General features: G+C 42.3%; 1 protein-coding gene and 2 non-coding genes across 8 annotated transcripts in view; 1 reads left to right on the forward strand and 2 right to left on the reverse strand.

Annotated features, from left to right (window-relative positions):
• The window catches only part of LOC116427642 (uncharacterized), a 188,695-nt gene that overhangs the window by 107,687 nt on the left and 58,088 nt on the right, over positions 1-22,920 (forward strand). The window contains exons 1-3 of one of the 6 annotated variants that reach the window (XM_076368137.1): positions 46-198; positions 967-1,020; positions 8,309-8,504. In XM_076368137.1, the coding sequence (XP_076224252.1) occupies positions 8,318-8,504 (187 nt within the window). In that variant the 5' untranslated portion in view covers positions 46-198; positions 967-1,020; positions 8,309-8,317. Of the gene's footprint in view, positions 1-45; positions 199-966; positions 1,021-7,337; positions 8,505-17,490; positions 17,631-22,920 lie in introns of those variants that run through there. The other 5 variants (XM_076368136.1, XM_076368135.1, XM_076368134.1 and 2 more) reach the window with 5 other exon arrangements.
• On the reverse strand, positions 13,599-13,718 carry LOC116427713 (5S ribosomal RNA). The gene has a single exon (XR_004235148.1). It is a non-coding gene; the product is annotated as a 5S ribosomal RNA (ribosomal RNA).
• Positions 14,051-14,170, reverse strand: LOC143174663 (5S ribosomal RNA). Its single transcript, XR_012998883.1, has one exon. It is a non-coding gene; the product is annotated as a 5S ribosomal RNA (ribosomal RNA).

Below are 22,920 nucleotides of genomic sequence, written 5' to 3' on the forward strand. Positions count from 1 at the left end.
GAAACGCGTGTGTGCACGCGCCTACGTCGCTGATCCGGTTAATTCTGGGATGATGTGGGATTAAGGGGCGCACGCCGGGAAAAAAGGAAACGAGCGGACGAGTGGAAACCGCGCGCGTTCTTCTTCGTTCCCGCGAGTTTATTATGATTTCGCGGCGCAACGAAAACGTCACTGGAATCGCTGGCAACTCGACATGCGGTACGAGCCATTCGTTCGTCAAAGTGATTAACTCTGTGAAGGAACAGTGAAAGAAGTTTCGTAGAGATTTTAAATGGGATTGAGCTATTTGTGTTGAACTGAGTGGCTTAACACTGAAACTGCCAGACGAGTCGAAATGACCCATTCCTTATGTCTCCTTTTTGCAATTATTAAAAAGATAATAGATTTTCCTCTGAGCAATTACTCAGGAAATTGATTTAGCAATACGAAAACTGAATTGTGAATCAATTTAAGTCTCAATACACGCACTCGTGTTTCTACAGAGGAATTTCAGGAAGTCAATTTAACTGGTCGGTAGTTTTAGTGTTAGAATTTCATTTTTATTTTCCATCTTGTAGAGTTAATCAGTTCGATAAACGGAGGGCTAGATTTCGTTTGATGCTCTGTGGAAGTTTAGATTTTCTTATTTTTTTTTGTTAGAGTGAATCGTTCCATGTTTCGTAAAGGATTCGATTGAAATTGAGACATTCGTTTATCAAAGTGATTCGCTCTACTAAAGGGAAAATGAAAATTGAAGTTCTCGAGATTTTAAATGGAATTATGCGATTGACTTTTCAACGTGATTAATTCTACGAAAGAGAAAAGAAAATTTGAAGTTCCGTAGATATTTTGAACATAAATTGATTGATTTGTCAAAATAATGGACCGATCAATCAAATCTAACATTTAAGTGCAAGATCGTTTTGTTAGGATGTTGAAGAATTGAAACGTCAAACATATACTAATCTTCTTTTGTTTGGTTTCCAGATATTCGGGGCACGGCAACACGAACCGTATCTATCATGTCGGTTCCTATTTAAGGTAAGCGGCGACGCTCTTCGATTTTATCGCGGTTTCACAAACAACGAGGCTTTATTCGCGCTGCGGTTACGATTGTGCCACAGTCACGGTTCGGTACAATTTTATTCAGTGCTCTCGGAACTCGCAGCGGTCGAATCGTTTTAAATATCGCTCGAATATAACAGCTCCGGACAGCTCCGAGCATTGTCACCGTTGAATTGAGAAGTTCCATTGAAAACACGGGTGTCGAGTTGGGTAATAAGTTCGTTCGCGATTCTTTACAAACAACGTTCACGGAATATTTCATGATAATATTAATGGCTGGAACGAACCTGAATATAAAATATTCAACTTTAACCGGTTATAAATTCGTTTCTCAATACATTGCCTCATTGTTTCTTTTCCGTCGGTAAGTTTCATTCTTATTTATTAAATCGGACGAATTCATGTCTGCACCGTGGATCTTCATACATTTATACCTATATGGAAATCTTTAGAAAATTTAATTTATTTTTATTTTCCATCCAGTTTTCACAATTCATTGGATCTTAAATTTCGGGAAAGTATTTTAAGAACAATATTGCAAAAATTTCGATCATATATAATACACTTTTTTATTATTCTTTTTCTATCGCAGTATATAAAATTCAACTTCAATGGTTTTTCTAAAAAGTTTTTATAGAAAATCGGGAATTTTTCTAAATGTATCCACGGTGTACCGATAGAAAAGTGATTCGATTAACAGGCAAAACGACAGAATTCACCGAATATTGATTCGCGTTCGCGGGAAGATTATGTTCGGCATGATTTTCCTTGGTCCGGCATGTAGACGAGACAAAAGATGCCGGTGGAAAGGGGAAAAAACGCAATATAACGGGCGCATTATTCTCGAGGAGGGGAAAAAAGGCAGCGGATGAGGCTGCGGACGGTTCGCTGTCGGGCTATCGTCGCTGCTGGATACTTGAGCGATGAGAGAATCGATGCCTCGTTATAGACGGTTGCGCGCACAGCTGTAATTGTTCGCCGGAACCGGAAGCGCGCAATCATACGGCCGATCGACGGAAAATCGGCTCGAGCGTTCGGCGCGCCAATTTTCCAGCTCTCTTCCATCGTCACCATCCAGCGAAACTGCGATATTTTTACAGATTATCGAACTAAACCTATCTGTGGAATAATTATCTCTCTTATCACAAGAACAATGACGAGAACATTTTACACGCAACAACAATATTTCTCAAGTTGAAAGCGTTAATCCTCAGACATGAAAGTCTGGATTTACGACACAAAAGGAAACTACAAATTAAAAACAAATGTTTCTTCGTCAGAAATGTGCAGTAGGAATGCAGGAACATGGATTGGATGGTATACTCAGATTCTTGTAAATTAGGGCACTACATTCCTTCGATGATAGGGAACGAATGTTAGAAAGAATGTGGAATTATAGAGTTCATAAGAATCGTCTACTAGAAATTTCTTAAGAAATGGAGCGCTATAGATAAATTCGTACTTCGAGTTCATTGAAAAGAACGGTTACCCATTGGCGTTCATAAAAGATGCATCAAGCAACCAAGCAGATGAATCCACGGATGAAGGGAAAGGGGAGATACCGTAAATGGTAAAAGCAATCCCGCGATCCTTAATGGCGTGGATAAAAGGCGCGTTTCACTTTTCGAGTTTGACGAAACAATTAAAGCCCCGGACAGATCGGCGAGTCGCGCACGTGTTCGCGCTTTCTCTCCTCCTGCGCGGAGGAGGATGCTTCGTATCGGCGTTAACCCTTTGCACTTGAGAACCAACTCTCAGTTGTCAGTTGGTTCGATGCGAACCATCTTGATATTCAATCTTAAATCTTGTATAAAACATTGATGTATGAAATACTGTAGATACTTAATCAAGTACTTCTGCTCTTTGATACATCTATGATTCCTCACGATGCTGAATGAGGAAAATAAAATAAAGACAAAAACTACGAATGTATTTGTTGAAAAAACACTTTCCAAGTGCAACGGGTTAATTGCGCTGCTCGGTGACCTCGTCATCCGCGAGCGTACCACTAGGAAGCGAGTGTCCTCCAACATTGCCCGCGACATTTTAATGGACGGTTCGACAAGACTTATCCCGGGCGCATAAATCGCCGAGAAAGTTGTGTCGAGGTTAATAAAAAATTAAGCGTTCCTTAATGCAGCGGGCTCCTCGAGAAGGCGGAACGCTCCAAGTTCGAAGGCTTTTACTGCCTTAGAAAGCTTCGGCGCACCAATTAAGTCCGATAAAAATAGTGGTTTTCTTACTTCGCAACAGGCGGACATCAAAGATTCAATCTAACGAATGAGCATCTCCGTTTCTTTTATTTGTCTCCCAATTCTTCGGTGCAACACGAAACTAATTTCCTATTGTATTTTGATATTCGATATATGCTTCATTCGGAAATCAGAATCATTAACTTCTTGGTTGAACTGATAAACCGATAAATGATAAAAGAACGATTCACTTTTCGAATGTTCCGTATTTCAGTGGTAAATTAATCGATCCTCGTATGCGCGTAATTTCATCAAAATTACTTTTCGTTTCACAGATATAATTCGCTGAACGAGTAACTCGTATAATATAAACATTCGGGGAAACAGCTCGGTAGAGTGCTTTCCATGTAACACTCGAATAATTTCGTGAGTGAGATATTCGATTCCTTCGATATTCGATGTGATATAAACGTTCCTCGGAGAAACAGCCTCGGAATTGAAGCGTGGGCTGCGCCTTGATGAGAGTGGGAGACGCTAAATGCCGAGCAGCGAAGTTATTCCTCCGGCGGGATAGCTTGTGGCAGCTATGTCAAGGTCGCAGCAATCTCTCGCCTTTATCTAACGAACTTAGCTCGATTAGCGCGCGCGCAAGCGTCCGCTGCTCATTCGTCGGGAACGCTCGCAGAAAAGTGGCTGGCAGTACTTTCACCCCGTCCGTTGCCTCGCGAACTCGTTATTAGATCGTTAACTAAGTCCTGCGGGTCGCTCTTCTCTTAGCGCGCCGATTGCTAAATGGCGTAGCTTGTTATATACTGGAAACCGACATGGAGTCGACGTTCTGTGGCTAACAGTCGATTTAATTGAATAAAGAAATAATCAAGAATAATAGTTAGTAGTTTCGGAATAGCTATTTCAAAGGCTTAACTCAATGATCATTTAGTTGTAATTTTTTAAAGAAATTGGCAGTTGCTATATGTGCTCATAATTATAAAAGTGGTCTAAGTCAAGATTAAAAAAAAAGAGTTTATCGGTTATTTTACATCACATTATTGGAAACTAAATTAAAGCAAAGAATAATATATGACTTAGACCACTTTCATAATTATGGGCCCATATCGCGTGCTTGTGTTCTATTATAGCTAGCCAATAGTCTCACCGCGAGAACGTGGCTCTACCAGCGGTGATCTATTACTTATTTCCTAATATAACAAAAGTCAAAGGTAAATCGCATGTCTCAAATACCTGTTACGTAAAAATTACAGTCAGATCATTTCAATTTTACAGTCATAAAGGTTTAAACCTCTCGTATGAAGCCTTTAGAATGAAAATGATTTCTCTTTGCACCAGAATACTCTTAAGAATAAAGTGATTCTCTTTAATACGACGAGGAAAGGTATCACCACCGGTATTAAGGAATATTTTCACGACAAAGGACGCTTAGAACTTCGTTAACGACCTAGTGCAATGACGTAGAGAGCATTCTGTCCGTTCGCGGGGAGAGGCAACGGCGTGCACGGCGCGGAGACCGCGATCACGAATGCAAAGCCAGTTTGATCTTCGAGGATCATCGTATTAACGAGTTCCCCGAACGACGGAGGAGTTCTTCCACGGAACAAGATACCCGATTGCCGAGAACCCTGGATGGTTGGCCGACGTGTAGGTGCGAGTAACGTTTCTAATTAACGTCTGTGTTCATTATCGTGCATCGGTACCGAGTTTCACGATGATTCCCGGGGGATGGTGTAATTCAGACAGCTTGAGTTCCTGATTAGAAAGGCAACAGAGGCTGTTGATCGTTCGCGCAACTGCGTTTCGCTGCGGGATCGGTTGATTCTCGTTTCGATGGTTTCCGTCGTAGATGAACCGCTTGGTTATTCTTAGCAACCGAGCCCTTTGGTTAACGTGTTCGTTGATGATCGCTGTATTTGCAGTATTTTCTTTGGTAGATTATCACAGTGTTTGATTTTTCTAATTGAACGAATGCATCTCGTGAGATGGCACTCCTAACGAAGTATTTTTATTGCTTTTTGTATGGCGATGGTTTTAGTGGTTAAGTAAAAATTGTGTTGAAAGGTTTTTGTTTGATTTTATGTATCATATGATGATGTTACATAAATTTATAGAGATTAGTGAAGTTACCCTATGGAAAGTCAAATCCTTCGCAAAATGATGAAAAGACGTTGCACATTTTTGTAAGGTCTTAGCAGGTGATTGATATTAAGAAATCCCTTTGTACTCTTTCATTTTTTTTTTATTATTGCGTGTGGGCGTTGAGGAAAGATAAATGTTACTGGAATAGACTTGACCTTCGATATTCTTGAATAAATATATCAACCTTATCAAAAAAGAAGAAATTGTTTATTGTTAGACCAGGTATCAGCGGTATCTAAATATAGAAAGCGTGTTGCTGTCGCAACGCATGACGTGCCAGTCGGAAATTAAAAGAACACAGTCTCCAACGCAAACAAGGTGAAGCTCTATGATCGGACACGCGATCTTCTCTAGTTGCGTTTTGATTAGAAGACGCTCGTATTACCCTCTCGAACGAGAATCAGCGTCAATGGATCATCCCCCTAGTCTAGAGGTTATTTTCGTTCGTACACTTTGCACCTTGCTTTCACGATCAACAGCTAATTTACGTTATAATGAGTCTATCAAAGGTTTCTTTTCGAAAGGAATCAGATTCTGAAATGAAATTTATATGCATTCATAGCACTAGTTCAAAAAAAAATTTTTTTATAATTTCAATGAAATCTAAAGATACTCTAAGAGATGAATACCAGTATCTTGGAATTGATTGAATTTTTGGATCGGTAGTTCGTCGAAAGACCACGCTTCAGTTCTAATAAACTCGCTGGATAACTCCGAAGCAATTTTCACGAACACGTCGATTTATTGACGTCAAGGATCAATGACGTTCGAAGCCCAAAGGGTAAGCTCGATAGGTTAAGTGGACGTACACCCGGCTATCTAAAAATAGCCACAATTGAAGACTGTTTTCTCAGGTAATTATCGAGAAAGAAAAGTTTCAAATTTTCCATGAAGATATAAATGTAGGTTTCATCTATCTAAATATGCGTGACACGTTTCTAAATGAATTTTTACAACGAAATCTTCATTCTTGCTACACTCGCTATCGAAAAATGGAGAAATAAAACGTTAAAGAGCGGCGCACAATTTCAAACGCAAAGCATCATTAAGTTGGAAAAGGCAGTGGCTTTAATCCTCTTTTCCGGGTCACGGTAGCACCTATCCGCTTGAATATGGAAGGAGCGGAAAAACGGGAACAGAAAACGTCAGACTGCCTCGGAGAATGGGAGAAAAGGAGAATTTAACCCTCGGAGCACTGTTCAGCAAACCTACTTTCATTATTTCATCGTTTATCTTATTCTTTTGCTAACGTAATTGATATTCCAAACGCTCAAAATTCGATTTAAATTATATTATGATTATTATATTATATTATGATATGATATATATGTATATATATATTGTATTTAATGTTATTCAATAATTTAATTAAATACAATATAATTACAATATACTATATACTGTAGTACATTACAACAATAATAAGTCATAGATTATAACACATTAATATTCCCATAACGGAACATATTCGTTTCACCACATCTCCCTCAAGAATGTCCAATTATCACATTCCGATCCACATCAATCCAATAACAGAGTGCTCCAAGCACATGCGTCTAAATCAACCCAGCTAGCCCCGGGGTCAAAAGGTGTTCCATGCGCGTAACGCGATCCGTCGACGATACCTTAACGAGAACCGGCAGCGTTAATTTCGCCATCCCGGCCAACCTTGCCAGTCCCGTGCGGCGCAGCAGCACGCGGCGTCGACGTGGTGGTCGTCAGCTGTGCGAAGGTCAGGGTCATCCGGCAGCCGAGGGTGCAATCGATGCACGACGACGACAACGCTGCTGCTGCTGCTGCTGCTGCTGGCTGCTGCCGCCGCCGCCGCTGCTGCTGTTCTTCTCTCTCTCTTGCTCCCTTTCTGCTCCTCTTTCTCTCTCGATTGCACCCCTCGCACGCTGCGGTTACCATGGAGACCATCTCCTGACCCATTGCTACAGAGACCGGCGAGAGAGAGAGGCTGCTGCATCGGGTGTCCGTCTACCGTCGAGAGCGTGCCGCAGACAACGGGGAACCCCGGAGGTTACACGCACACGGGCGTAACGTAACGTAACGAACGGTTACACAGTGACACCGACACCACCGACACCGATACCGACACCGTGCATCCTCTTCCTCATCCCTTCATCGCTAGCGGTTATCATCCATCCACCCACCCTCTTCTCAAATTCAGCTAAGTGTCCTCCTACAGATCTCCAAGACTCGATTTCTCTTTTCCCCGTTCCCATCGGATTCCCCTGCCATGGGACGCCAGAGCGAGTGACCTTGCCCTCCGGGAGAAACCCGGAGAGAAGAGTGCGCGCAGGAAGCTAGAGGGGAACGACGCGGAGGAGTTTCGTAACGGAACTGTCCCAGTGTTACACAACGATCCAGTGGCCGAAAGACGATCGCCGGAATCCCGTCGTGCTCCGGCGACGGCGGCGGTGGGTTCTCGCTGGTCGTGACTTTGAACCCTGCCGCCTCGTTGGTATATTTTTCGGTTGGTGTACGAAAAAGACCGAGATCGAAGTACATAGGAGTTTCTTTGTACGTTGCGTCAGAAGGGTTCCCGGAGGAACCGGTCGTTGGAAGCTGGTAAATAGGTACAGTGCGAGGATGCGTTGAGCAAGGTCGGCTTGAACGGGGAGTAAGGTCAGTTGGCGCGGATCGATAGCTCTCGGGATTGCTCTGGGCACGCTGGTCGTCCACGCCACGCGTTTTTCGTGTGTGCACAGGTGTGCGTCTGGTGCCGGCGCGGCGGGAAAATTGGGACTCGTCGATCTAGTCGTGTAGAAATCGATTGTAAAGAGCCGGTGAAGCTACTGTTGGTGACGATGGATGGCTGGAAGAGCTGGAAGAGAGCGGAGAATTCGTTTCTCGCGGCATGGTACCACCGGGTCAGAGAGTCTTACGTGGCGGCTTGGTTCTTCGGGGTGTTTCAGACCAGCAGGATGTCCACGAGCACCGCCACCGGTGGCGGAGGCGGGGGCGGTGGCGTCGGAGGCGCTCTAACTCTGATGGGCTGCGTCAGGGAGGCATCGCCGCCTCCCCAGAACCATCATCATCATCATCAGCAACATCGGACGCTCGGCCTTGGGGAATTCTCCGCCCAGAACAGCGTTGATCCGCTACCGAAAGGTACGTGTCTTGTTTCCTTTCTTTTACTCTTTCTTGTTCTTGTTGTTCCTCGTCGTTTTGTTGTTATCGTTGTAATCGGGGCTTGTTGCCAGATGAAATACGAGCTGATGATGTTTTAGGGGTAATTGGGATTTTTGCAGTTCCATTTCCGTAATTGGAATTAATTCGTCGCTCGTGCGCGTAGACGAGATGAAATGTGCCTTCGTTCGTGTTTATGTTTTGCTGATAGTACAAGGTGCACTTTGGAAATAATTTATTGCGAGACCATGGCTTTTTTGCAAACTAGATTATCCTCTGAGTCTTTTGTTCGGTGTTCTTGAAATTCATCGGTGTATTTCGATACGACGCGATAGGGGAAGAACACGAAGCGTGACGTGGATGTTGAGATTTCATTCATCCTTTCTTTCATCATATTTATAGTGCAACGTTGCTCCATGAATCATGGTGTCGTCAGGAATCTCGCGGAAATAGTGTCTACCGATCGATGGTACGCGAATTAACCCGTTCGAGTGGTATTTTTGACTTCGGCCGGTTAAATGGATTTCATTGCGCACGTGTGAGCCGTTCATTCACTGAAGTAATTAATCGCTCGAACTAAAGAGTAGAAAAGTTCCATTATAATAGTAGAGTATACGAGATGAGTAGAGTTAATTATTTTTATCTGTAAACGCCTCATACGACTCATTCAGAAATATTGCTCTTGGTGAAAAGAATTCGTTATTTTAAATTATAATATTTATTACTGATCACTCAACTTAGTCCCTCGATCAAACTCCATATAAATCACATCAAAATGTATTTTAACTCTGAAACTTGAAAATATATAAAAAGGTAGAATTAATCGTTCGGACCAGTCAACGACTCACACGATTCATTCAGTGGCGTTGCTCTTATTTAAGAAAGTTTCTTATATGGGATTAAAATATTTGCTTATCGATCGTTTAATGTGATCCTTCAATTAAAACGCCGCATCAGCGATCTCGCCGAAATCGTGTCCGGCCTAACATTTCGCGTTGAGTCACCAGGGGCGAGGTTGATTTCAAAAACACGTCTACGCTTAATTGAAACTGAATAGGTGAACCTTGAGACGGCCGGGATTGGTTTGAGCAACGGCGTCGATCATTATCTCGGACTGCGACGAAGGTCGTGTTCTCTGCGTAGCGGCGTGGCGGGCAACAGTTCTCGATATTTTCAGTGGCAAACGCGCCGGCCCACCTTCAATTCCAGCCGAAATTGCTTATCGTGAGACTAGCCACGAGTCGCTTTATTTATCCCACCAACCGGTTAATCGCAATTATCTGTAATTGTTAATGGCGGTGCGCGCCCGCACCCGCGAGCGACCGGTTAACCATATATGTATGTAGCGTCGGACTGTTTCAACCAGCCAATAAGAACGCCAGTCCAAGGCGGCGACGTTGGGAATACTGTTATTGAGTTGTCCAATAAACCCGGTTGATTTCTTGCGAACGTGGATGCTGTGTCTTGATGAAAATAATTAGTCGCCTTCAATCTGTTGTCGCCGGACAGTCTCGCAAATTTTAAACTTTAGGCGGAAGCGAATTAAAATGATATTCGTTGCACTGGCGTTTGTACGATTCGTTGATGAGTAAACGACGAGAGTTTCGAACATTTCGCTCGTTACTGTAGTTTGAATTATTCAAAGTCTTTAAGGCGAGATATAATTATTCGATTAACCATCGATTTTATGAAATAGACGAAAAATATGTATTTGATAGTTTATTGGAATTTGTTAGATTCCAGAGTTTAGTTAGTATGGAATTAAATGAGTTTCTTGTTATATTATTCTCCGCTGTTGTCAATATTTACAAACGAATCGTGCATGACAATGTTCTTAGTGGATAATCATTATAATATACTGGGAGAAGCTCGTTAAACGAGAACCGCCGCGCAAGCTTATCGATCAGAGCCATATATTTCCGAACGGATTCGCAACGAATTGAAATGAACGTCAATCCGTCATATCGCGTGACGAATCCGACGAGTATGTCGCGGGAAAATATTACGAAAAATAGCATGCCTACGGCGACGGTCTAGACGCGCGTCGGAAAACGACGTCTCGCAGCGAGATCGGTTTTTCAAGGTCTCAGCCTCGTGGATTACAACGTCGCAGGCAAACGAGCCGTGCTATGAAAAACGGATTTACGTAAACGGTCCCGCGTTCTCCGCGGATCGTTCGCGTATCCTATTGATTCCGTAGTTTCCATGGATATCGTAACGTGTGTCGTTTTCGTTAGTCGGAAGGTTTAATTTGTGCTCCCTTCGTTGGCTAGTTAATTATCTTTCTGTCAAAAATATTTGCTTGAAATAGAGTATGTATGGTATGCTTTTGCAGTTTAAAAATGATTCAGACATTTTTCGTTGCTCATTTCTCCATTTTTAGTTCTCAATTCTTATTTTTCATTTCTTATCCTTCACTCCATATCCCTCAATTTTCAATTCTCAATTCTTATTTCTCATTTCTTATTCTTCACTCCTCGTTCATTAATTTTTAGTTTTCAATTTTCATTTATTCATTTTTTTATTTTTTCATTCCTCATTTCTGACACCCTATTCTTCATCAAAATGTTTGGAATATTTCTGTTATAATGTCTTCCATTTTGAACCTGTTCGATAAATTACAACAGAAATTTAATCCGCTGCTACAATGTTGAATGTCCATCAGCGTTCATCGAGATAATGAGGTTTCTTTACATTCCTCTTTGCATCGACCAAATCGTAAAATCGTGAATTTACAGAAACATTCGCAGTCTACACTTATTAAGTAACAAAGATCAAGTTTCCTCCTACGAGCTGGAACGAAGGATACCCGTCTTCAATTACGAATTACCCAGCACATTCGTGAGTCCTCTTCAAATTCACACAACACGAAAGCAAGTGTAAACATGGCTACCTCCGGCCTCTGTCGCTTACATCAGCACCCGAAAAATTCCTCTTAAGAGAGAAACGCCTTCTTCTTCTTCCTTGTTCGTAACTATGGTACAAGCTCAGACAAAATGTTATTCAATCGTATATTAATAGTTCCATTAATGCGATTATAGCTTCTTGCAATTTCGAACCATTCTGGGACGTCGTCCAATTTGTGCCTAGATTATGCAGAACTTCATTCAACTTCAGGTACTTCCATCTTCGTTACAGATGGCCCCATAATTTATTAACAATGGAAGTTTATCGATATTTTATGTAGATACCTAAATTCAACTATCTATTCTATTCTATCTATTCTATCGATTCTACCTCTCCATCCCTGTAAAAGACAAGTGAAATATAATAAAAACAATAAACTTCTCCATAAAAATTGCTGCTCACTAAACTAGTCTCGCATACAAACCAATACGAACTGTCTTGTCTCCATGTTATTACACTCTGTTTCCTTAAGTTCATAGCTTCGTGTTCCCTACTAGACAAAGTGTAATGCGTAGATGAGTACAAGAAGATAACAAGTTGGCTAGCCAGAGGAATGCGGGTCTGATTGCTGCCCCATTGCCCCACCACCGTTTCAATCCTAATAGCTCTGGCTTCTTTCACAAGTGCCTTTCGTTGAAACTGTCGCATTCACAAATCGCTGAAGCACTATAATGGGCTAGTTCCGCTAACTAACTCGTCATCTATATCCCATGTGTTGCTTCAGAAGATGCCATCCAGAAGGCATGCGTATCTAATTGACCAGCTTTTTCATCTGTTCCCATCTCATTCTCGATACTAATTTCCTATTCGTCAATACATAACTAATCAAAGCTATAATCATCTTTCGAACTCTTTACTGTCCAATTTTCATATGTGTATTTACTCGTCCCATTTTCAATCCTAATTTGCTATTCGTCGATAATTGCTCATAATCAATCAAAACATTAACCGTTTGAGTCTCACACGCCGCATCCGCGCTCTTCAGATTTCATGTCGAAAAAACCAAGCCGCATTTGAACGATACGGACAACTGACGGCGCACTTACAATCTAACGAAACGCGCTCAACTTTTCAGACGCATGTACATCGCATCGTTACTTTTTTTGCATATAAGTAATCCAAGTAATACATTTTGTGTTTCGTTGATACCTATTATAAATTAATATATATATATAATAGTATTAACATAGGTTAAGACAAGCGCTTTCGCGCTGCTTGGCTTTTCTCGACATAGAATAAAAGGAGCACTATCGCGTCGTTTGGATCTTTTTACATTCCATTCAGAAAGCGCTATTGCGCTGTTCGGCTTTTTCCGACCGGGTTTTCTTTAAAAACCTCTGGTACTCGAACGGTTAAACAAGATCCTCGGTTAAAGACTCCTCCCACAGTGCCATTCCTCTAAACACCGAGTCGTCTTCGAGCGGTGCCTTCCACGCGAATATTCGATTGGTCACGAGACTCTCGCGTGCCAGCGAAACCGTCGGATAATTGTCCAGCTAGGACGACCGATCGCGTGCAAGAACAAGGTAAAACGTCGTCCCGGCGCTCGGTCGACGGGAATTAAGGTGAAAGTTCCCGCAAGCGGCTACCCCGCGATATTCCGGCTCCGTTCGGCAGACGCGCAACGTGGAACGTGTACATAATGGACGTGGTCCGGGCGAGTTATTAAAGGGCAATCCAGCGGAGTGCCCTTTTATTCATTGTCGTCGGAGGAACGTGACTTCGTTGCCGTTCGCTCGCTCGCTCTCTCGCTCGCGGCACGTCGCCGCTGCACCGCGTTCCCGAGAGGGTCCAACGACCTCTCTTTATTTTCATTAGCCGCCGGTAGATTACGAGGCTCCCGGCTAGATTAGCTCGTAAGTTAATATCTGAATCGGTCCGGTGATGAGCAATTAACTTGAACAGCCTTTTCGAGACGGCGCGCGGCCTCGCGATGGAAGCGGCCCACTTCCCTGAAGCCACGGAAGCCTAGCCCCATGGAATTTCATTCTGGAATCCTAACTTCCGTTGGCGTTTACTGTGAATGATTGTTCTCAGACACGGGACGTGGATGTTCCTGAGAGAGGGTCGGTTTGGTAATAATTTTGGCGCAGGAATTTTTTGATGAACGGGACGTGGTGGTTCGGTGGGATTCCATTGTTTTTATGTCGGGATGAAAAAAAAAGATTACGCCAACATTACACGGTGTTCCCAGGCGGTCACCCATCCAAGTACTAACCGTGCCCGACGCTGCTTGACTTCAGTGATCGGACGAGAACTGGTATTTTACAGCGTGGTATGAACGTTGACGAAAACAGAGATTCGTGAGTCAAAGAAATTGGAGCAAAGATTTATAGTGCAATCATACTTGAAAAGCTGTTATTTACAGATTCTAAAGGAATTGCAATATGTAATTAATCTATGTGTACCATTTGATCTACGTGACACACTAATGAAGGACACTAGCATCACCTCGTGATTCTTTGATTGACAGAACATTCACTTTTGTTTTTCGAAGAGAAACAAAAAGAAATAATAACAAATGAATGAAAGTACTCTAGTAACTGTAAGATTCTGTAAAATACAAGGTAATAAGTTGGAACCAAAATACTGATTAATGTTTCTTTCGAAGAAAAAAAGTGTGCCAACATTACACGGTGTTCCCAGGCGGTCACCCATCCAAGTACTAACCGTGCCCGACGCTGCTTGACTTCAGTGATCGGACGAGAACTGGTATTTTACAGCGTGGTATGAACGTTGACGAAAACAGAGATTGGTGAATCAAAGAAAATACTGCCAGGAGTATATTATTTAAAATTCGTAACGTTTAATCTAGAGCATTAATCAATTGCAGGAATCTCATCTCTTAAAGCTGCAAGAGCCAGATGTTTGGTTTAGCAATTAACGTACAACACATTTGCCTGGAAACAATGAAACCAAGTGCGGTCAGTCTTCGTAAATCTACCGTTAGTGTATTCCCTAAAAATCCCTCCAGAATTATCTTGTAATCGCGCGGTTTAACGCACACGTGTTTACAGAGACCGTCATTAAAGCAATAACAGTATAACCAGTTAAACCGGGACAAATGGCTTCGTAGTCTATAGTTAGAGAGACCGGAGAGAGGATGCTCAATAAAGAGGATAATAAACGAACAGAAAGCTAGACGGACACAAAAAGGTTCGGTACTCGGGCTGTCCTACTAACTGCGCCCAAAAACCGTGCACTTCGCTTTGCCAAAAACGAAAGAAAGGGAGAAAGAAGAGAAAAAAAATCAAGGAAACTAGTTTAAGAGAGAAGCAGCTTGGCGCACGGCAATGCTCCAGGTATCCTTTTCCCGTTGCCATTGTGCTCTTTGTCAGGCCGACGACCTAAAAAACTGCTTTACACGGTCGCGGAGTGTTTACCGGCTCACTACATTGTTTGCCTCGGAGTAGTACACCGAAGGCTGTGCTTTTCGATCGGGAACAGGTTTTTCGTTCGATCCTCGGGCGAGCGGCAGCGCGCGACAACGGCGACCGTCGCGAATCGGCGTCCGCCATTGTTACGGTGCGACACGACGCGACGCAGAAAACGTGGGGCGGCTTAACCGTCGGACCGGATTATTCGCTGAACGAGCCGAATAGAATTAGGCAACGCGCGAGATTACATAAACGTAAACGATACTGCGGGGCGGAGGGAGATGAAGGAGGAGGCTCGTCTCCGGAACGCGGCAACAGATGTTTTTGTTGCGCTCGTACTAACATGTGACCGGGCTCCAGAGCGATCCGCGCGTGACGTTATTTTTCATGGTTCAGCGATGTCGCCGTTCGCTGATGCGTGAAAAACATAGTTGCGGGAGAGTGTCAAGTACACGTGGGAGAATCGGCGTTGATACCGCCACGGAACCCGATGGGAAACTGATGGACAATTTAGATGTTGATTTGACGCAGCGCTCGTGAACAAATTGCCTGGAATGCCTTTGAGTGACGGCTTTAACTGGGGATCGGGAAATTTCTTACTGACCGAGTGTTGTGTTTACAGGTTTCTTTGATTTTTATATGGATCTCAGTTTATTTTTGTACGTTGATGTAGTTGTGGTTGTTAGTTGATTAGTTGGATACTTCGCGATATTACGTATTCGATTTTAAAATTGCTTTTGTTGGAAGCTTCCTTGACGGATTTGGTATCAGTCAATACGTTAACTAGCTGCGATCTTTGTTTAGGAATTACAAGTATTGCACTCAATACTGCTTTCTCCTTTAAGTACTACTTTATCCCCTTTGGCTACTCCGAAATGTATACGTTGAAACTTCGGGACTGTGTATTTACATTGCTTTGACGTGTTGATCATCAATGAAAAATAAGATACGCGTCAGGCTTTATTCAGGGCTATCTTCCGTGTATATTTCAAGACCAGTGTGCGTGGGATTGGTGTTATCCTTGTAATAAATATGTACTTCTGTGATTACCACATTGATTGCCATGAACCACTGGATAAACCCGCGCTAACTCGAAAACGATTGCCCAAGGTGCTTAATGAATCTTCTTTTCCCTGTACGAAACAAAGGTAAATCACGCAAGCGTTTGAACTCGAGTCGAATTTCGGTGAGGAAAGGTGGTATCCACGCATCGTTGGGCAAGAACATGCGGCTATTAACAGAAACTGCGAAACTAGGCCATGGCCAATCGCGGAATGAATGGCCACTCGAACGCGCGCGCGTTCGCCCGCTCTGCATCGGCACTTGAAGGAATCGCAGGATTTTCGATAGAGCCCGTCGAAACGATGCAACCGTTCAGTCCGTTCCCGACGGAACGAACGAAAACGCGGCGCGAAAGCGTGGAAAAAGGACAACGCGTAATCGTGGCGTCGCTGGTTGCCAAGGAGAAACTTGTTAATGCTCGGGTCGTTCATTGGATAAAACGATTATTTCCATTTTGCAAATGTTTTCTAACTTTAATGCGGAAACACTGAAATTGTTCTAAAATATTCAACTTTGTACATCATATCCATACAATTTCAGGTTACAATTTCATTTATAGATACATAAAATTTCTAGTTTTTTGTTTTACGCGGTTAACCACTCCAACAAATGAACGGCTCATTTAACGCGCGACTCCGTTACGATAAAAGAGAAACTTCCGTCGCCGCGTGGAAAAAAATTCTGTTGAACCGCGAGGCCGGGCGGATACGCTAATCGATGAGCAAACATTGTAGTCCATTCGGAAAACAGACGGCTTGCTCGGCAATTTTAAGGCGATACGGTCGCTCGAAAAAGTTCTCGTGCGTCGATGGAATTCGAAATGATGCAAGAAGCGTGGAGAATGTATTCGTTACACCGCAAATCTATAGGAATTCGGAATCTGGAGGAAATTTCTTCTCGAAAACGGAGATTCACGGTTTAGTAATTCACTTAGTATTATCGCTTCTCTGTATGCATTGCACAACGTCACGTACTGAAACAATGGATTGTTGCACTTGTTTGCGGTGATAGATCCTCGCCTACTTAGCACTGAGCATGTAGAATACCAAGAACACTCCTAACTATCAGTGTCAAGAGATTACATTAGGAAACTGAAATGAAATCGATATACAAATATTTCTCAACGGCTATGTATTCTCTTAACAATTCTATAACATTCACGAAAGATATCACGTTTCTAAAGATTGTATCGGTTTCTTCCAAAATTTCCAACAATCGAATGACATTCAAAATATTTGAACACATTCAAAAAGTTTGTTCTTCCGTTTCTCGACTAAAAAACCTTTCCCCCAAAGGCCCGACGATTTTATTCTCGTTTTAATTATTTTATTAGTTTGCCGCTCAAATTTTCCAACAAAATTCTCCGTGAGATTTTTCTGAAATCAACCCAATCGTGCGGAACGGCTCGAACGAGGCTCGCGAAGCATTCGAACGACCCGATAAATAATTCCATCCGCGCGTGAGGTTGAAACTGCGAAAGTCTAACAGGTGGCGGAGTGGAGAGTGCACGCGAAGGGGTCCGAGATAAAGGCGCGAACGGTATCTGGCTCGATTATCAAGCCTCGTTAGATTTCTTCCATATAAGGAGGCACGGGACTGATACGGTTATCTCGTCCGTGCGCGTAATCTTATCAGCATCATTTTCCGCGCTATCGGCGAGCCGCGAGTAGTCCCGCTGCGCGTTAGTACGCGACTGTCACCGATCTTCATGAAGAATTTCACCGGGAAACAATGTTCGTTGTCAATATCGAAGACTTTCTCGGTAACGTTGTTTGTTCGTTGTTTCATCGTCTCATTGTGCTGTCCGTTAGGCAGTTGACACATTGTCCTATAATACCGTGCCAGACTCGTGATGTACTTTTTGAACTGAATTCGATGAATTTAAATGTTATTCACTTTTCTTTGAATATGAACTAGACGTGATTATTATATTATTGACCGTGAACCTTCAAAGAAACAGTGTTTTGAAAGAAATCATAGATCAAGGGGTTAACACTGTGACTGTCAGCTGGGTCGAAATAATCGATCCTTTATTTATAGTTGCTAAAAAAGTACGGATGGTTCTTGGAGAAATGATTGAAGATGTTGATTTAGTAATATCGAAGCTGAAATATTAATCAGTTAAAATCTTGGTAAATGCATGGTTATAGTTTCTATAAAGAGATTACCATAAGTTTAAGTGTTCAGCTGTTTTAGTGTTAACAAGTATTCCAAGGTACTGGGAGAAGAAGTGGAACAGTGTCGTTATCATTGTATTCTATCATTGTGTCCATTTTTCCTGGAATCTTGCTTATTTTCTTTTCTAAGTGTAACGATGCATTGTGGCATAGTTTCTGATATACGGTTTTTAAAACTTGTTGCTTTATGACGTTACGTTAGGCTCGAGTGGTAAAGATTTTAAATTCAATTTAATATATACCTGTATATTTTCTGTTTACGGTGGAATTCATTTTTCTGGCAAACCTGAAAAATAATATTCATTAATGTAAATCGATCGAAACGAGCGTTGCAGTTAGAATGCAGCGTTAACGCAACGTCGGTCACGTATTAATGGGTTAATTATTCCAGTATCTTATCGCGATAGAACGGTTTCGTGCGCGATCCGTTCGGTTTAAAGGGAAACTGCGAATTCCTCGGTGTGAATTATTGCAAAACGAAGAGACTTATCTGTCCCCTTAACATAGTAAACATTAAGTATTATTTTCCTCTTTCGAATTGAATTGAAATATTACATCTCTCTTGAACAGTTAATCTTTACAGTACAGATTTACAGTCAATAGAATTCTTTTTTCTTTCAGTTAATTATTAAACACACTAAATCTTAGCAGATGTTACTTGCATAGGACATCGCAAGAGATTAATATCGACAAAATACAATTAATCTCGTTAACAGTATTAACACTGTATCTACCACTTGTGATCGAGACAATCACTAACGACCGATATATCCGCCATCGCGTAAGAGTCCACGTTGCAAAGCTTTATAACTTGATAATCAAAGTATGAATCTCCTAAATTAATCATCTCCAATTACGCTGATTCAAAATATAAAGAAAAAACCAAAGCAACATAATTTTGACAGGTTACAGCTGAAAAGCCGATTAACTCTTTGGGGTTAGGTGGTTTAAAAACTGTCCCCCGTATTTTAACTCATCTCGAAAAGTTGAAGTTACTCATAATCATATAATTTACTATTTTAATTTAAGTTTTCCATCCAGTTGGCAATGCTATGAACTAACGATAAATGCGTAAATAAGTGAGAGCAAAACTGTACAAAAGTCGAAACACATTAGTAAGTTGTTGAGACTGTTGCGATTAAGGTTGGCGAATTGTGCAGTATATTGAATTATGTACAGCTTGGGTTGTTTTCTTCTTGAAAATCGTCTGCCTCGAAGAGTTAACCCTTTGCGGACGAACGTCGACATTTCTGCAGGATGAAATATTCGTGTTTGGAAGACTAAGTCGCAGACAAATGATGTAATTATTGAAACAGCAAGAGATCAGCACGTATTTTCCTTCTTTTTATATTAATTAAGCAATTTATGTGTAATTTAACTTCATCTGCTGAAGGTTTTGTATATTTCAAAGCATGTTCGTCCGCAGAGGGTTAATAGGCTTCCTATATAAATGATAACCGTACGAAGGATACACTCGACGATCGCGTGACTCATCTTGAAAATCAATTTCAATGCTCTCTTCGTTCGAATTTTCCGCATCGCGGGTGGCGCGTTCTCAAAGGAAATTACGTGACTCCGTCGTTGAAAAGCATCGAGTGGAACAGCGTCGAAAAAAGCCGAAGGAGAAAAGCGACCCTCCGCCGAAACGCGGAGCCTCAAGGATCAGAGAGACGGATCATGGCGTTCTCGCGGCGTTAATCGTGACTAAGGACGAGGCGCGGTGCGGTCGCGTGTGTATCGCGTTGCCCTTCGAACCCACGCCCTCCACTTCGGTAGCCATTCTTCGCGCCTTTTCGACGATTCAGAGCGTCGGGGGCACTTTACGACGTTTCCTCGAGCTTCCCCATTCACCTTGGCACCCCTTTTCTACCACCGCCCCTTTCTCTTTCCTTCGATACGCCGCAGTTAAAAAGGCATCCGTGCGTTAACGAGTGCTCGATCGGTCTCAAGGGCTCGTATTATTTGCTTATCCCGCAACCCTCGCGAGCAACCCTTTCCTACGCTTCTCCTCGATAATGCATTGTCGTGCAGCTTGCCAGAGAAATTTCTTGGTCCCCGTAAACAAAAACGATAGCAAGTGCGAGCCATTAATTCCGTTGATTGCCAAATGGATTGCCAAAGCATTCGTGGGGATGTACAAACGATGGAATTTTCTTAATAACAGGAGATAGAGGCATTGAAAGTCAGTAGAGCGATTGCTTTCTTTTGGCCTTGATTCGTTAGAGCATCAATGACTTGCAACGATAAAACTTGATTCATTCGATGTCACAGTGAATTTTTAAAGTAGAAAGATTGTAATTCTAGTATTGTGTTTTATTACGATGAACAGCTTTTTTGCAATTGTGCTTCAAATATCGGTTTCGTGAGATATTTATAGCGCCGATTTATAGATTAAAGTTTATTATATTTATGAACTCTTGTGAAAATCTTAGGAAACGAATGAAGTTGTTTTTGTAACATCTTTTTGCTGAAATACGCCATAGGCGATTAGGTATTCCTCGAAGCGTTTGCTACTTCTGTTGCAACTGTTTGTATAGCAGCAGTGTTTTACTGAATATTTGACGAGTATCTGTTTTCTAATTGTATTATCTGCCACGTGTACAGAATTCTTTCTGTGCCCTGTCAATTCGTTCGCTGTTTCCAGTTCCATCCGTTCATGGCCATTGTCGATACGTAACATTCCCCTCGAGCGCAGTTCATGAAAGTCCCGGTGCGGTGTATTATATAAAAATGCATTGCACGTTATTTCATAATTCTTCAGGGTTAGATAATGTAATAGCGCATCGTTTTACACGCGTCGAATCGTGCTCGTTAGCATCATTACCCCCGTCGTCCTTGTATCGTTGCCTATACTTCTCCGCACACTTCGGATCTACGTATTTCTTTTTTTTTTTCTCTATCAGTGTGATGCATGAAAATGCATGCAGTTATCTGGATCCGTGCAATTAACAAGGTAATCGATCGGTTGCACGAAACTTTCCACTTGCAACGTGTCTCTTCATCGCGCACTCGCTACGCTCATATTTCTTTCAAAAACATCAATTTCATATTCATCCCATTGATTTCAACCCTATCCTGAATTTCAACTTCTATCTTAATTAATACATTATTCGTATTTTACATTGCCTTTTACGTAAGACTCACCTTCTCTTTCCTTTCGCAATTTCGAAAATAATTTTATAATTATAAAATCCAATCTTCTCGATTTACTTTGCAGAGACTAATTAAACAGAAGCTCACTCTCCCTGTCAGTTATTCCAATATATCAACCATCGACGTAAAACCAGCGTCAATCGAATGTTCAGCAAATAAGTTCGGTAATCAGATAACCAAGCAGCGTGCTCGATATAAACGCCTGAAAATCCGTGGTCGGTTAATAATTAATATTATCAACGTCGCGGCCGACGCTTCCGACGTCCGATGGCGAGGGATAGTTTGATCCCGACGCGCTGGATGAAATTGCGTCGACGGGAAGTGGGTCAGTCGAGGGAATTAAATCGTTTCCCGGCGTGGAAATTCGATTTTCCTCGGCCCTGTCCGCGCCGCGAAATTCTCCCGGGGTTCGCTGGAACTGGGACACAACGAACAAAATGAAGTTTCCTCTCGATGTGACTCATCGCGACGGTAATACTCGAGCCGGTGTCATTTTTGGTCGATATTATCTCCTCTGAAAAGCACCGTTGGATCCTGGCATCGCGCAATCGATAGTTCGGCTAACTATTGTAGTACTTGACGCAACCACTTTAGCGTTATCTGTTTACTTTCGATCAAACTGCCCAGCTAATTGCCTCGAGATCCTCTCGCGGCCTCGTTCCTTTTATCTCGCCTGTTTGGCATCGCGTGTCGTTAGAAAGACATTTTTCAATATCCCCGTTATTTTCGAGGATCGTTATCCTCGAAGGATCCTAGAAATCGGTATGCGGATCAGACGTTGAATGCATGCAGCTTATCGCGATGAAAATATTGAATTTTTAAATTACTGCCGAACAATTCTAGAGTAATCTGACGTAGATCATTTAGAAGAAACTAGTAATCTGAAGGAAAGTGATATGCTTAGCAATTGAAAATCATCCGAGTTTACAAGTAAAATGTCGTCGAATCTTATTATCGAAACACAACATCTTTTTTCTTAAGAAGAAACAATGGAATATGGATTAAAGAAAGAATGCTGAGCAAATGAAACCACTTGGAAAATTTGTTGCAGAGTTCTCGAACTCTTCACGCTCTATTGTTCAAATATATATTATTCGTTGCATTTGAATTCATTCGTCAAAGATTAACCCTTGGAAATTTAAAAATCTCAAACAAATTATCAGTTAATATTCCGACACATTACGCATGCGTTACAATTTCCTTGGTCCACCGCGTTACAAGTTCAATACGTTCACTGTCGACGACGTCTTTCCGCGTCACGGTGAATTCACATCGGGCTGCGCTGACGTTTATACGCGCGTTCGCATATATTTCGCATGCAGCGTTGCGAAGTTTTGAATGACTCTTGATGCCAGTCTTGTTGCGTTCGAAAATTGAATTTTCTGTTGCGCGCGTTCCGATCTCGTTCCCCGCACCTTCGTACTGTCAGAGAAAATTCCGTCCTATGGGGATCCGTTTAGAGCAGGTTTCACCCGATCGAATACGAGTTTTCACTTCCCATTGATATCGGGTTCGTGGGGAACTCGTGATCCCGCCCCGGTCGAATACAAACATCACGCGACCGAGCGAGCGCGTTACGCAATTCCGAGAGAAAGTTCACGCGAGATATCGGGCTCCGACTAATTGTCTGGTTCTCCCAGGGCCGCTGGTCCATTAGACGCTTCGGGCGCAGGGCTCTGAGTCCATGAAAACGAGCTGGAAGAGTTTGCCGCGAAGAGGTAG

The sequence above is a fragment of the Nomia melanderi genome, chromosome 6, assembly GCF_051020985.1.
Source record: "Nomia melanderi isolate GNS246 chromosome 6, iyNomMela1, whole genome shotgun sequence".
NCBI classification, from domain to species: domain Eukaryota; kingdom Metazoa; phylum Arthropoda; class Insecta; order Hymenoptera; family Halictidae; genus Nomia; species Nomia melanderi.